The 16552-nt window shown below is 37.5% G+C and overlaps 1 protein-coding gene across 1 annotated transcript in view; it reads right to left on the bottom strand.

Moving 5' to 3' along the window:
• Nucleotides 1–16552, bottom strand: part of ZNF451 (zinc finger protein 451) — an 86778-nt gene that overhangs the window by 29447 nt on the left and 40779 nt on the right. Inside the window, exons 6-11 of the mRNA XM_029242439.1 lie at nucleotides 15734–15884; nucleotides 14430–14556; nucleotides 7748–7901; nucleotides 7109–7256; nucleotides 2827–4433; nucleotides 855–998 (exon numbers count right to left, since the gene is read on the bottom strand). Of these exons, the coding sequence (XP_029098272.1) occupies nucleotides 855–998; nucleotides 2827–4433; nucleotides 7109–7256; nucleotides 7748–7901; nucleotides 14430–14556; nucleotides 15734–15884 (2331 nt within the window). The remainder of the gene's footprint in view (nucleotides 1–854; nucleotides 999–2826; nucleotides 4434–7108; nucleotides 7257–7747; nucleotides 7902–14429; nucleotides 14557–15733; nucleotides 15885–16552) is intronic.

Genomic DNA, 16552 nt, shown 5'->3' with positions numbered 1-16552 from the left:
GTGCCACCAGGCAAGTCCCAAGGTATGTTTTAATTAAGACTTCTTTTAGACATAATGTTGTTGCTCACTTAATAGACCACAGTATAGTATAAACATAACTTTTATATGCACTGGGAAACCAAAAAATTCATGTGACTTGCAGTGGTCTAGAACTGAACCAGCAGTATCTCCTAGGGGTGCCTGTACATCAGAGGCTCACTGTACTAAGCCTCAGTTAATCAAAGAGGAGTCTCTCTCCCAGGTTTGGTCAATGGTTTGTAAAGAGATTTAGACTACGGCCATACCACCCTGAATGCACCCGATCTCATCTGATCTCGGAAGCTAAGCAGGGCTGGGCCTGGTTAGTACTTGGAAGGGAGATTTATGTGAAGATGCACATTTATGAACAGTAAGGATGAAGTGAAGAGGCAGTTATGTTGAAAACACACTAGTCCTGTAGTCATGAGGCCCAAGTTTGAAAGCTAACTCTACTATTTATTATTTTTGTACTTTGTGAAAAATAAACTTCTCAGCCTTCTTCCTTATATTTTAAAGGGTGAAAATTAAAACAATCAGTAAGCATGCATTAGTACCAAGTACATATCTGGCGCATTGTAGGTATTGAATAAAGGCTCTTTCAATCTGTATCTAAAGATCCACAAACTGTGGGTCACCAGGTACAGCGAATATTTACCACAGAGAAATGTAAAGAGAAAAATATTCTAGCAGAGTAACTATAATGCAAAGTGACAAAATTCCAATTATGTTCCTATCTTCTATTCAGGAAGGTTCAAAAGGAGTCCTTTTAAAGCAAATCACATTCTAAGGGGGAAAAAAAGGGAGGTTGTCTCAAATGTGTTCCTTATTAACCATACCTTGAAAGCCCCAAATAAATGTTCCTTGGTTAAGATTCCCTGGTAGATGACCAAAAAAGTTGGACCAGTTATCAAAGTCTACAAAGACTATGTGAGTCATGGTTCGCAGGTAATCCAAGTCTGGGAGGTCAACAACCTCTTCATCTGAGAAGAGAGAAACATCAACATGAATTTCATAAGAATTAGCTAAAACCTTTTTAATCTGTCAACTTAATATTAATCTTGCATGTTATTTACTTCTATCTAAACCATGTCATGAAATCCAAACCTGTATGTGACACAATATATTTATATCAGATAAGAAATATTTTGAATATTTCAGAAATGATTATCCTTTCGACAAATATGTACCATTGATCCTGGCTTTCCTTAAAAGTCACTTATAAAAGAAAGTTTTTAAAAAATTAGTATACTGGAAGATATGGAAGACCAAGTTTTAAGGCTAAATAACTAAAAACTTGCACCATCCATCAAAATAAACTTTCAGGGTTACTTGCTAAGAACTTTCTCGCCGCCAGGAGTTTGTTCTTTTCCTAATGTAGACTGATTCATCAGCAGCCCTCTGGCTCTGTGCTCACACACCCGAGAGCAGACATGAGACAGCCCACAAGAGGCTCCTGTGGCTCGTGCAGAACAGGGCCCGGTGCTCCTCGCGCCAAGGACACCTCTTCCTCAGTCAACTCAGGGCCTCTCACCTCCCACCATCTGCAACTCTTGTCCTCCCTCCTCTTCCCCTCCCTCCTCTTCCCTTCTTTCATACCTTTCACTTTGACAGGGCCTTACAGTTTCGAGTGGTAGCAATGCAAGCCTTAAATGTTTATACTATTTTTAAAATGGATAGCTTCTACTCCACCTACTAGAGACTCCCTCAGAAAAAGACTGCCATCTTCCCATTTCCAAACCACCCATCTTCTTATCTGTCTTCTTAAAATACTAATAGATACAATGACCTCCTATCAGACACAGACCAACACAAATCCCCCAAAAGCAATCACAAGAGCAAAAGGAAAACAACAGAACATAAAATAGTGTGACCACGGTTTCACTGTTTGACATCGAGTTGAATGGATCAATAGTATGTTATTTAATCATTTCTCACATAAAACATACCACGGCTAAAGGCAATGTTGAGATCTACATGTGCTACAGAGCAAGCCTATAAAAACTCAGTAATTCATAAACATATTTTATGAACCAAAATACTCACATATTTCATTTTTTCCACTCGACATTGTATAACTTATGAAGAGTTAATCTTTAAAAGAATATACACTTAAAATTATACTCTAAAGAAAACAATTTACTTCTAAACAAAATGAAAACACTGCACTCTTCTAGACTTCCTTAATCTTATCAAAGAAGAAGGGAAGCCTAGAGTAAGCACAGACAAGGGGATCCATACCTCAGTTTTCTGCCTGGTTTCTTGCTACCACTTAACTCGACTTCTAATTGCTATTTTAACTCTAAGTAAAAGCTTTGCTTCCGAAGACGGTAACAAAAATATACAAATTCTCAAGTGACCTTTAAAACTTCTCATACTTATAGAATAAGGTCAAAATAGAAATAAAAAGAATTCACCTGATTTATCTTTTTATTGAACTTAAATCTAAATGACAGTAAAGTGCAGGATAACTTTCAAATCTGACTTTCAGAAGGACCATCTATTTCCCTCATCTTTCAAAATTCCCATGTCTTTTGGAAAAGAAAAGAAAATGTTACCTCAAGTACCTATTATTTAGCATAACAGATATTCCTTGTGCCCTTAGGTTGAGAGAGTGGCTGCCTGAAGCAGCGGGAATACAGATCCCTCCCGGTAAAGTGCACGCCGAGGTAACTCACTGGCCAACGTATCAGCCCATCAAGTCCTGGCTTCAACACTGGCTCCCTAGGAGCAAAGAGGGTGGCTACACATGCACGTGTTTCTAAGCGGAAATGGGAAACGTGTACGGACGTCAGGGTTGTGGAGCCGTACCTGTACTCTGACAGCTCACGTCAGTCTCGGCTCCTCTCTCCAGGTCTGAAGTCTGTGGACAGCTTGCTGCCTGTCTCAGCTTTCTCTCTGCACGGGAGGAACTGGCAGCAAACGTGTACGGGCTTGTCTGCTCAGGCCCGAAGCAGGCCACGCTGGGCTCCCGCAGGAAGCAGTGTTTCCTGTGGAAGTGCTGCTGCGCGCTCTCGGGGTCCTGGAAGGCTCTGGTGCAGGTGCCGCACTTGATCAGGCACCGCGGCGTGCCCTCCGCGCCCTCCGGCTCCGCGTGCACCTGGCGCACGTGTGCTAGCATGTCATCCGTGGCCTGCGCCGTGGCCGAGCACATGCCACAGCGTAACCACAGGCGGCCCTGGCCCAGGAGAGTCTGCAGACAGCGAGCATGGTCCTCCCTTCTGTTGACTTTGCAGAGGTAGCTCTCCCGGCAGCCGCATGTCAGTAGGTTACCGGTCTCTATAACTGGAAAATCACTCTCGGTTTTAATGGAAGTTTCTGTTTTTTCTGACACAAATACATAGTCCATGCTGTGGTGCTCCTTATAATGACTCAGAAACGCTTCTTCCACATTAAAGATCAGATCACAAAGTCCACAGAAATACTTCATCTTTATTTCATTGTCATGCTCATCTTGGCAATGTCGATACAGTGTTTCCATCTTGTGAAAAGTCTTTTTGCAATGGGCGCAGCTATACCTATGAAACTGGTGACTTGCTAAAGACATGCAGTGTTGTTTCACACATTCTTGGGAGTCAAACATATCTTCACAAATTCGGCATTGCCATTTACCGCTTGGAGGACTGGTTGCTGGGGAATGATCAAGAATAGTAATAGTCGAAAAAGGATTATCAGCAGTCAGATCATTCACCAATGTTTTAGAGGATGACGGCAAAGTGTCACCTTCTACCTCATCTGTCTCATAAAAATACCTGTGTCCATTATGAAACTCAGTCACATGGGCCATTATAGCCTCTTTCCTTGCCAACTCCTTTTTGCATGTCCGACACCAGAAAAGAAAGTTATTTAAATGTGCCCCTCCATGAATGCGGCTCATATGTAAACGGATGACTCCTGAATCTTCACACACCTTCCCACAGACCACACACTTATAACACATCGTGTTTGCTGAGAAAACGTGCTTTTCTACTGCATCTTCACTTGGGAAGCGTTGCTGGCATTCACAAAACCAGGTTTTAACAAGTGACTTTTCCTTCTGAACACAAACCATACCCCCATGGCTTTTATCTCCTAAATTAATCTTCTTTTTTGGAACAGTGCTGCAATCTTCTGAGCTAGATTCTCGAATGGACATATTTCTTTTAAGTGATGAAAATTTTGACTTATCTTGCAACAGGTGCAAGTCAGAAGGGGGTTTGTTCCCTTCACTGCTGTGGCAATAAAGTAAGACTGATTCTTCCATTGAGTTAATGACTCGGACTTTGTGTCCTGAGTTCTGCTTGTGATTCCGGGTACTGGTTTCATCCACAAAGACACGGTTGCAATGTGGACAATAACCTCTCAGTAGGAACTTCTCTGCCACCTGAGCAATGCTCTTCTCAGCTAGAGCTACAGGACCAGCGTTTCGACAACGAACTCTAAATTGGACAAAAAAATAAACTCATAAGTATTTTCTAAATATATTATCTCTGCTTTTTATTGTAGGAATTATAAAGTAATCAATGTATACACAAGCACTAAAAATTGTTTTTCAATAATGTTGCAGGGCTTCTCTGGTGGCACAGTGGTTAAGAATCCACCTGCCAATGCAGGGGACACGGGTTCAAGCCCTGGTCCAGGAAGATCCCACATGCCGCGGAGCAAGTAAGCCCTTGCACCACAACGATTGAGCCTGCGCTCTAGAGCCCGCGTGCCACAACTGCTGAAGCCCGCGCGCCTAGAGCCCGTGCTCTGCAACAAGACAAGCCACTACAATGAGAAGCCTGTGCACCTCAACGAAGAGTAGCCCCCGCTCGCGGCAACTAGAGAAAGCCTGCGTGCAGCAACGAAGACCCAACAGAGCCAAAAATAAATAAAATAAATTTTAAAAAATAAAGTTGCAGATGATATAATAATATTCTATCTACCTGACCATTACCTACACTTTATCTGTTTCTAATCCATATACCAAAGGGTAAAACTAGAATCAAAAAATTTTTTAAAAATTCAGACAAATTTTAGACAAGTACAAACTATATCAAATGCACTGATAGGAACGTCATGAGACAAGCAAGTAATTAACTTCTCTGTGGTAATTAAACAATACAGAGGAGCACTACAGTGAGACTCTCAACAACCCTGTACCTATTCTTTAAGAATGAACTGATTTTACGTCAGGAAAATGCCATGCCCATGGTTGCTTTTATACTAAAGAAAGTGTCCAACATCATTGTTCATTAGGGAAATCCAGATTAAAACCACAGTGAGACTCTCAAAAGAACAACTAAAATGAAACAGACTGCCAACAGCAAACCTTGGCAAGGATGTGGAGGAAATGGAACTCTCACACCTGGCTGGTAGGAATGTGTACCAGTGCAAACACTGGAAATGTCTAGTAGTGTCTTATAAAATTAAATACACATACTCTTCGATCCCGCAATTCCACTCCTAGATATTCATCCAAGAGAAATAAAACCTATGTCTATAAAAAGGCTTGTATAAAATGTACATAGCAGCTTTATTCACACCAGCTAAAAACTGTCCATCAACATAAGAATGAATAAACAAATTGTGCTGTATTCATACAAGAGAATACTTCTCACAAATAAAAAGGAACAATGTACTAAACAATATGGATGAATCTTACAGATATTATGACAAACACAAAAGAGTGCATACTATATATGATTCCATTTACATAAAGTCCTAGAGGAGATAAAACCAACGTAAGGTGGAAAAAGTATCAGAATAGACTGCCTGAGGGTGAGAGGGTGGGAAGTGACCAGGAAGGGAACAATGGAACTTTCCATGGAGAGGTAACACAGGATGGTAAAAGTGTGGGTTAACAGATGTATCCAGTAGTCAAAATCATAAAGGTTAAGATCTGTATACTTCAATAAATCGAAATTGTATCTCAGAAACAAAGAACTGTAAAAAATAATTAAGGGCAGTAAGGAGCATACAGATATATAAATAAAAGAAGAATGGCAGTGTTGATAATTATTAAAACTGGGTGACAGGTAAATGGAGGTTCATTATACTATTCAGCTGACTTTCATACAGTTGAAATTTTCCATTAAAAAAATTAGGAATAAAAATAAAAGGCAGAACCAGAATTTGAACTCATAAAATAAAAGTCAGAACCAGGACTGTTAACATCAATAATTATACTGAGTGTATACAGAGTGATTATACTCCACTGCCTCTGTTTTTTGAGAACATATTTTACTTGAAGGTTTGTGAAAACAACTGTTCTACTTAAACAAATGCAATTGTATCATTTAGTAGTGTGATACAATTTTAATGCATTTTAAAGAAATAATGGGGAAAAAAAGACCTAAGAGACATAGCATCTAAATGTAAAGTACAGACTTTGAATTATGATTCCAACAAACCAAATGTAAAAAACATCATGAAGTAATCGGGGAAATTTGATAACTGACTAGGTGTTTGATGATATTTTAAAAAATAATTTTTTAAAGTGTGATAATGGTATTAGTTATTTTCTTTAAAAAACAAGAGTGCTTAACATTCAGAGATATATATTGAAGTATTTACAGATAAAATGACAAGATTTGCTTCAAAATAAGAACTTCTGGGGATGAGGGTATAAATAAAACACGACTGTCATGTGTTGATAACTACTGAAGCCTGGCGAAAGGTACACTGGGGTTCATTATACGATTCTCCTTACTTTTGTATAGTGCTTGATAATTTCCATTGTAAAGACAAAAAAAGCATACTTGATTGTTTGACAAATTTGGCCTTTCACTGACATGTAATTTTTCACTTGTTTGTGATACTTTCCATGCTGGTTGACTCAAAGCCAAGGTTCTATCATAACCCTCTCCTCCTCCAGGCACAACCCTCAACAGCACATGCAGAACTTAGAACTGTTAGCTTGTTTTATGTTCACAGCAACATCAATATATCCACTTTCCTCACACCTCTCACTTCTTTCATTATGCTAAGTTTGGGTAATGTCCAGGCAAATATACACTCTCATTTTAGAAGGAGTGAAACATGGAATAGAAAAGTTATTTGTTGAGTCCTCTGGCTGTTGCGGAGCTTATTGGGCGGGAATCTTACAGTCCAAGACTAGCCCCTTACAAACCTGAAATGGGCAGTGAGCTCCATGTGGGAACGCAGTGTCTGGTGGCAGGCCACACACTTAACTTGAAATGGAACATCTTTGCACAGAGAGATCAAAAGTTTCTTTGCAAAAGATGGAAATGATATTGGCTGTGCCATTCCCTTGTCATCTGAAAGACAAAATGAACTATGACTTGCAAAGATCTGAGTAGAGTGACCCGGCCTTCCTCCCCTTTGCCTTTCTCAACATCAGGTGAGGTAAGTAAAAGAAGATGGTTATTTATGTGATAAAAATCTAAGAGAAGTCATTTTCTAGCCTCAATAAAGTGCAGTGGGTGCTGAACTCATGCTCAAGTTAAAATTTGAATCTTAAGTGCAGAGAAATACCCAACTTCCCAATGGATATACAAAAACATTATACTGCATAAATGTTTTCTTCCCAAGTTTCTTTTCACTCCTCAAAGTAAACCTTACTCTTAGGTGCAAATAAATAATGAGAATCTTTTTTGAAAAATAAAAAATGAGATTAAAATCTTTTGCTTTCATGGTTCTCAAAACTAATGTGAAGATAAGTTACCTCAAGAATTATCTGAGAAGTATGATAAATCAGCAAAGGTTAAAGTAGTTTAATAATTTTCAGCGGAAGAGAGTATTAACATACCACCCAGTTTAAAACTCTGATGGAAATGATTCTTTCCAGACATATGCTTCAAACACTCATCCTTGCTGCTAAAAAGAAGGAAGCAATTTGGACACGCAAAACACTGAATAATCTGAGGAAGAAGGTTGTTTTTATGTCCATCATCTGCAGCTTCCTAAAATATAAGGCAAAGCTTTATTATAGACAACTAAAATCAATATTCAATTTCTTAAATCAACTTTCAAAATTTCCTATTTATTTGGAATATTTTGTATCAGTTTTTAACATGAAAACTTTTCTTCCCTGAGTGTGAACTGTGGATTTTTTTGTCATAAATGAGGTCCCATATATGAAATTTTAAATTATTTCCTTAAAAACAAATTATTACCATCTTTCTGTGACAATAAACATACAAGTACATTTGCTTTCTATACATTTTTCTTTTTATATATACATCTATATGCAATATTATATAAATGCATAAATGTTTTCATATCACATATACTTTTTCTTATGTTTTGCTTTGTTCACTCTACTCTGCAATATAACCTATGTTTACAAATACGTATTCTTCCATAAATTTCTCCATACAAAAATAAATACACAAGGGGAATTGCCATTGTTTTATCAAATATTGTCATCTTACAGATTCTTCTGCCTCTTAGTTTTCTTATTCCACAATAACTAATGGAAATCCCTAAAAATCAACTGGTGTCGCTCTAATTTATTCTTCTTAATGGCTACAAACTACTCCATGGTGTGATGTGGATCTACTGAGATTTAGTCAACTATTCATTTCCAGGCATTTTTTTTTTTTTGCCACTGTAAACAATGGTTTTGTAAATATTGTTGACTATATATCCTCATCAAACAGTGCTTTTTCTCTCATTATCAAGATTGGCCACATTGGGTTAAAAGGTTCATTATTTGAATATTAAAAGATATTGTGTAACTGCTTCTCAAAAAGGCTCTACAAATTCCGATTCCCTAGCACTGAGTGAGCCTGGCACAATAGCTATTACAGATCTTATTGTCATGTTTGCAGTCTTACAGGTGTGTGTTATGTTAATTTGCCTTTCCTGTCTACTAGTGAGTGTGAGCATTTATTCATACAATTCTGTGCATTGCTTATTCCATTCCAGCCTCATGTTTTGACTGTTTTTGCTTTTTCCCCTCTGGTCAACTTGTATCCATTCTCTGTTATCAAAACTAACTCTGTCTCATCCTCTATTTTTCAAATATTCTTCATCAAACATCTATTAATTTAGTATTAGTATATGGTCACCTTAAAATTCTGATACAAACAGGTATGTCTTTTCTAGAGTCCAGGTTTCCAAACTTGGCTAAGAGCCTCCTCTATCCCCAAATTGGAAATATTATTAAGTGTATATTTATATGTATATGTATAACTGTATTGTGCTGTGTATAAATATAATGTAACTTCTTGTTAATGGTCTTTAGAATAATAGCCTTAAAAGTTGTATTGTGTCTTCTTAAATTTACTATCATTAACATTAGGGATATCAAAATAGTTTGTGTAGTTGCTTATGAAATGCAACAGGAGGAGTGACAGGAAATTTACATTTTTACTGAGTATATGTCAAGCACCACCTTTCGGTTCAAATGTGCTTTTCCACTTAATCCTTACAATAACCCCGTGAAGTACTATTTTCATTATTTACAAATGAGAAAACTGAAGTTTACATAAGTCAACAAAATTATCACTCCCCTCCAAGTTGTACCCTCAGAAGAGACAAAGCTACCATTCAGACCCAGCTTTATAGCTGTGGTGGCAAATCCTGTGCTCTTTCCACTACTCCTCACCCTATTTTATTTTGGTGACAGCCATGCAGAAGATAACACCCAGTATGACACTTTGCATTCCAATTAGAAGGTTCCAAATAAGAGCACTAAAAGCATTTACTACCAACCAATTTGTACAAATGACCCCTACCTGAAGAACTCTAATAAGCTTTAGTTCAACTGTGAGTTATAAGTGGATTCAAAATAAGCTTGTTTAAACTGTTTGCTCAATAGAACAAAAACTGTGATTCTACATAAAATTTTATTGGAATATACCTATTGCAAAAGTATAGCATATTTGCAAATAACTTCTACAAACCAGGGGAAGGAATGGGAAATAGGATATCTGGGAAGTACTCAATTCCTTTTTACCATTATATTTCCAGTTATATTAAATCAAAACACACCATACAAATATGTATACATAAAAAAAAGTATAACCATAATAAGATACCACTTCATAGGTACCCACTAGGATGGCTATTTTAAAAGACAGATAATAAGTGTTGGCAAGGATGTGAAGAAACTGGAACATTGTTGGTGGGAAAGTAAGCTGGTACACTGTGATGGGTAACAATTTGGCAGTTCTTCAAAAACTTAAAAATGATAACCATATGGCCCAACAACTCATTAGAGAAGTGAAAAAGTATGACCACACAAAGACTTGTACATTTGTTTATATCAGCATTATTCACAACAGTCAAAAAGTGAAAACAACCCAAGTGTCCACCAACTGAACTGATAAACAGAAAGTGGCATATGTCCATACAATGGAATATTACTTGGCAATAAAAAGGATGAAGTACTGACATATGTCACAACATGGATAAGCCTTGAAAACATCATGGTAAGTGAAAGAATCTTGTCACAGAAGGCCACATATTGTAGGATTCCATTTAATGAAATGTCTGGAAAAGGCAAAAACCACAGAGACAAAAAGTAGTGTACTAGTTGCCTCGGGCTGGGGAGGGGGAAGAGTCACCTTCGATGACAGAATGGCCCTAGGAACAGAATGAGAGAGAGTTGTAATGCCCACCGACCGACAAGTGACACTGAGGCACCCTGGGGCTTACGATACATCCTCCACCATCCCCACCAGCACCAAAAGGGAGAAAAGCAGGAAGTTACACAGTGACAGACCCACTGGATAGTCTTTTTTTTTTTTTTGGCCATCCTGCGAGGCATGTGCAATCTGACTAGGGATTGAACCCATGCCCCCTGCAGTGGAAGCACGGAGTCTTAACCGCTGGACCACAAGGGAATTCCCTGGATAGCTTGAACGTCAGAAAACACTAGACACTTGCTACTCAAAGTATGACTCAAAGACCAGCAGCACTGCCATCACCTAGAAGCTTGTTAGAAATCTTGAATCTAAGGCCCCACATCAGATCTACTGAGTCAGAACCTGCATTTTAACAAGATTCCCAAGTGATTTGTGTGCACTTTAAAGTTTGAGAGGCATGAGTCTAGACAGAAGAAACTGGAGATAAAAAGAAAACGGAAGGGCAGCAAGGCAAACAATGCAAATTGTGGACAGTTTCACAATTTCATTGAAGAACATCATCTTTATGAAACAGAATTCACAGGCATGCAATCTTCTAGCGACCTCTCCTGGCTCATTTAAGATACGTAATGACTGGTTCCTTCCGAGTCCTTGTGACAGACACTCCAAAGAATAAGCAATAGGAGCTTTTATTAAAAACTATATGTCAGGCCGTAAGTGCTTTATATTGTATTATGTTTTCTCTCAGCAATCTTGTATGTAAGTATAACAATTCCACTTTAGAGATGAAGAACCAAGCTCACAGATGTGCTGTAACTTGGTGAGAACACATAGCTAATAAAAGTAATTGGAATCCAGGTCTGTCTGACACCAAAGCCTTTGCTCTGTTTTACCAGATTGCTTCCCAGAAGGCTGAATATCATAAATTTACTTCCCAGAGAGACGGCAAAAGGGAGGGCAAAACAGCATAGGATGAGTGATTCCCAGAAAAAAAAGGAAACAAATTAATGAAACTTGGGAAAACACAAATGAGAGTATTAATTAATTTTAAGGTTAAAATATCTATTCAGATTTATTGAAGAAAAAATATGAATATGCTTACAGCATGGAATAGAAAAACACGCCCTGAAAGAACTCCAGTTCTGAAAAAGGTGGAATACTAGTGACCCACTGCAAACACTAAAATACTATGGAATGTAGTTGCACCCTTTTCCTTTCTCTCCCCAAACCTGTGTCAGGGCACTAGACAGCCCTATCATTTCTTTCTTTAATGTATCTTTTGGATCCACTTTAAGGTCTTTATTTTAAATGTCATTACCTAAGTAAACCCTTTTCTCATCTCAAAGCTAAGTTACTGCTGAAGTCACCTAAACTGGTCTCCTTGTCCACATCTTTGAATCCACCCTGAACACTGGTGCCATTCTAATACCACTCAATCTCTTTGGTGTCCCTAAAAAAGAAGAAGGAATTCGGTTCTAGAATTTAAAGTCCCTCTAGCTCTGAAGATATAAGAATTATTTTCATCATGTCACGTCCTGTGATAGTGCCAGTATCTTGCCAATATCAAGTTTAAATTTTGTGCCTTTATAGTCAAGTTACTTGTACTTGTGTTGGGAGTCCCCAGGTCCATCCCCAGGCTTGGTGGTTGGCTAGGACTCACAGGACTTGGTGTACAGCTGTACTCATGACTATGATTTATTATAGCAAAAGGATACAAAGGGGGAAAAGCACACTGGGCAAGGTCCAGAGGAAACCAGGTGTAAGATTCCAAGGGTCCTCTCCCAGCGGAGACACACAGACACACCTAATTTCCACAAGGAAATTAGGTGTTCAGCATAAACCACACTGTCTGCACCAACAGTTCACGCACAAAGGGCCACTCATCAGAGATTCGTAGGGACCCACCAAATCTAAGTTCCTAGAAAACAGCCCAGTGCCAACCTTGCAAGCAAGTCCGTCTAAGGACAGAAGTCTCAGGCCTGCTATGTCACCTGCTCTCTGCACGCTACCTATTCCCATATTTGCTACTCTGTGTAGGCTCTTGTTCAAACCTTCCTGTGATTACACCACTTGTCCTTTCCATCTATCCAAATCCAAGCCTGGAGGACCACTTCTCCTCTGCAGTGCTCTGTCAGCTTCTTCTGCTACTCCTCTCCCCTTCCTCTGAACTCCTATTTCACCTGATGATGTACCATTGCAGCTTATTCATTCTAGAGCACATGGGTTCCTCTCGTACTACGGTGACTCATCAGGGTTGAACAAGACACAGGCTCCCCAAAACTAATGACTAACTATACAACGAACTCAGCGTCAATAGGCGCATCTATCCTGGGAACACTCTCCAGCACCAGAACAGGGGTCAGTCAACCACAGAACTCAACCAGAGACACCTGGGAGTGCAAGTCTTCATTTTCTGTGTGAACCTCTACAGAATCCAAGTTACTACCCACATGAATTTTCAAGTATAGGGCTAGAGATTAGCAAATTCTGAAAACATGGTTTAAAGAAAAACCCTAGTTCTCTCTGGACATTAGCATTTTACTACTTCAAAACCTAATATTTACTCAGCAAATACATCATGTATGGATCTCACAGGTTTTTAGCTACAAGGATATTTAATGTGTTATTGTTTTTAATAACAGAAAAATGTAAACAATTAATACATCTAATAGAAAATTAAATGAACTATAATATATTCATACAGAATGCCATTCATTGATTTTAAATGTACATACTGATTCAACATATATTTAAACATTTATGTTTACAACACACTGCTTTTCTTAATTACGAAAAAATTTACATACTTTATCCTATGTAAAAATATTTACATAGGGAGAAGCAGAAATATATACATAAAAATGTTAACAATGCTTATCTCTATAAGTGAAATTAAGAGCGATTTCTTAAAAGAAAGAAAAATACCATATGATATCACTTATATGTGGAATCTAAAATACAACACAAATGAACACATCTACAAAACAGAAACAGAATCACAGACACAGACAGTAGACTTGTGGTTGCCAGGGGGGAGGGGAAATGGAGGAGGAAAGGACTGGGAGTTTGGGGTTAGCAGAGGCAAACTATTATATGTAGGATGGATAAACAACAAGGTCCTATTGTATAGCACAGGGAACTATATTCAGTATCCTATGATAAACCACAATGGAAAAGAATATAAAAAAGAATATATATAACTAAATCACTTTGCTGTACAGCAGAAATTAACACAACATTGTAAATCAACTATACTTCAATAAATTTTTTTAAAAAGTGATTTCTTATTTTCCTTTTGTTAGTATTTTAAAGTTTTTCCACAGTGAACATATTGCACAATTAACATTTTGTAATTTTAACTAGTGAGATATCTAATATCAAGTGTGGGAAACACTTATTACAGAGTTCCTCATTACATTGAATTTGCTAATATCATGAATCAATCTTATATCCCTTGAGATTTAACACTTAATGCGAGTGTTAAATACCAGCCTTTTAAATACCAGATCTATTTCTTAATACCAGCATTAATAAAGGAATCATTTACTACGTGGTTCCAACAATTCAACCAGCAGTGAACGGCAGCACACTTAAGAATAATGTTCTGGTTATCATGTGACTAACTCACAGAACATCTTGAACAAAGTAAGTTATTTTCATAGAGCAACTCCATAAAAATGATATTCTTTAAGACTGCTGGCTTTCAGCTATCAGGGTTACCTGCCCACGATAACTTAATGTTCCAAGTAATTTTATTCCCCATAGACAATCATAATTTTGATCTTTATGTGCATCATTGTTGAATGCAACCTTAAGAACAGCAAGAAAACACCTATATCCCATTCCACGGTTCTCTAGAAAAAGAATACCTACTCTTAGCTTAGGATATGCTCTTACCTTAGCAAAAAGGTGATCCCTATATTGTTGTTGAGTAACAAAATTTTTATAACATACTACACAAGCAAAAGAACTGATGAAAGGTCCATGCAGTGTAATTGTTGGATCACATGGAGAGTGATCAAACCTACTCAGCAAAAGAGAGGTAACATTAGAAAATCTGACATTCTAGGGGCAGAACTATGTTGCTTCATTTGTTAAGCTAGACACACACACACACACACACACACACACACACATTCAGGACTTTACACTTTTTCTACTGAAATATTAAGGTTCTTTATATTCAAGAAATATCAAGTGGTTCCCATATGCCATGCAATCTCTTCAAACAGTGACCAACAGCTTTACGTTTCATAAAAGTACTCAAGATCCAATAAAATGGATTTAAGCATGTCTTGCCAAACTGGTAAACTTCCATTTTGAAAACTGTACAGCCATCATCTGTTCCTTCCTGCTTTATTTACCATAAAACTCACAAATAATTGTAAATGAACCACTGGAATAATAATCTCATGTCAAGATTTCTGGCTCATACCTATTTCCTAAAAATGGCTTTTAATCCTTTTAAAATGTCATTTTAACAATTTAACAAATTTGTGTCATTTAAAACTGCCTCAGAGACTTTTTAAAAATACTTAGAATACAGTTATCTGTAGAATGCTGAAGCCCCTCCAGAAGGCTCTAAGAGTAAGGTAAGGCGTAAGTAGGGTGAGACATCTGGAAAAGAGAAGGCTTAGAGGTCCAAACTCTCAATTCCCATCTTTAAACTATGAGAAGGGGAGACTGAAGATAAGACTATTTAATGCTTTTAATATTGCCTTCCCTTGATATTTACTTTCTCAAGCTCTACTATTCAAAAATTCAGTAAATTAATAAGATGGATTTCATAAATAGAATATTTATTGTTAACTTTGGTACATTTGGTTTGCCTTTAGCATTTATTTTGTAATGCCATACTAGCTTTCTTTAGGCTAGCCCAAATATCTGTTAAGTGCTTTGTGTCTCTTCAAATTTGCTAAATGCTGGATTTTCTAATGGACTGCATTTCTCTAAAACTGATCCAAATGCATATCAATGCAAAAAGTCTGGTCAGAATTTTATGAGACATATTAGGATTGAATATCACTAAAATAATCTGATTTCAAGCATTCTAGGAAGCCTAAGAAATGTACATTAGAAAAAATTATATCATAATAGCACAGAACAATGAGTTTGGAATATAAAGCTATAATCACAATGGCAGAGGTGCATCACGCTTTCATTTCATCTTCAGCATCCACTATTCTGAATATCACACTTACCTTTTCAAATGTCCTAAGAGAAGGTGCCCATTATCGAACTGCTTGTTACAGTGCATTATGGGACATGAAATTGGCTTCCCAGACACTCGTATTTGGCCTCCTCTTCGGAACGAACCTTTTGTTCCAGAATTAATTGTGCCTGTTTTGAGTCCTGCATCATTGGAATATAAATTCTTAAGTTTCTATTTCAGATACTTGTCCTTTGGACTGGTAATCAGAATCATGAAAAAACAATGAAAAACATGTGCAGCATCAACTGGGTGATCCTACTTGTAATTAGGTGTTTACAAACTTTCTTATAAAAGGTACAACAACCTACAAGTAAATAGCTATTTGGGACAAGGGAAGCCGTTAACATCCCCAAGTAACATTATCTGAGGAAAAAAACTGTTCCCTTAAGTTCAACAGCCAGGAAACATCAAAGATGGAATATATTAGAAAACCAGTTGCTCTACAGAACCCCTATTCCTGCCTCCCTTCTTTTCATTTATGCAAGTTGGCAAAGATTTTTTCTTCTAATTCTTATTTTCTCTTTTAACTACCTTAAACACATCGTAAGGTTTAGTTATATTATAGAGGATCTGGGTTCTATGAATATTATGTCAAACAATGTAACTGGGAGGGTGGGAAGGAGTGAAGAGGACAGAGAGACAAGGAGAATGCCTTAATTATCCCTTTATCCTGGTCCATTCTTCATCCCTTTTCTTTCTTTATAATCTTGGTCTTAACAGTCACATAACTTTCTAGACTTAGCCAAATTTTCTTCCCAGGCAAACTCCCAATACATGTTACACAATGAAAAATTTAGAGTTATGCTGT

This window comes from Monodon monoceros, unplaced genomic scaffold (genome assembly GCF_005190385.1).
Source record: "Monodon monoceros isolate NGI ecotype Baffin Bay Population unplaced genomic scaffold, NGI_Narwhal_1 Super_Scaffold_3, whole genome shotgun sequence".
NCBI lineage: Eukaryota > Metazoa > Chordata > Mammalia > Artiodactyla > Monodontidae > Monodon > Monodon monoceros.
Note: the sequence above shows the minus strand (reverse complement) of the source record. Positions and strands in the feature narration are given on the sequence as shown.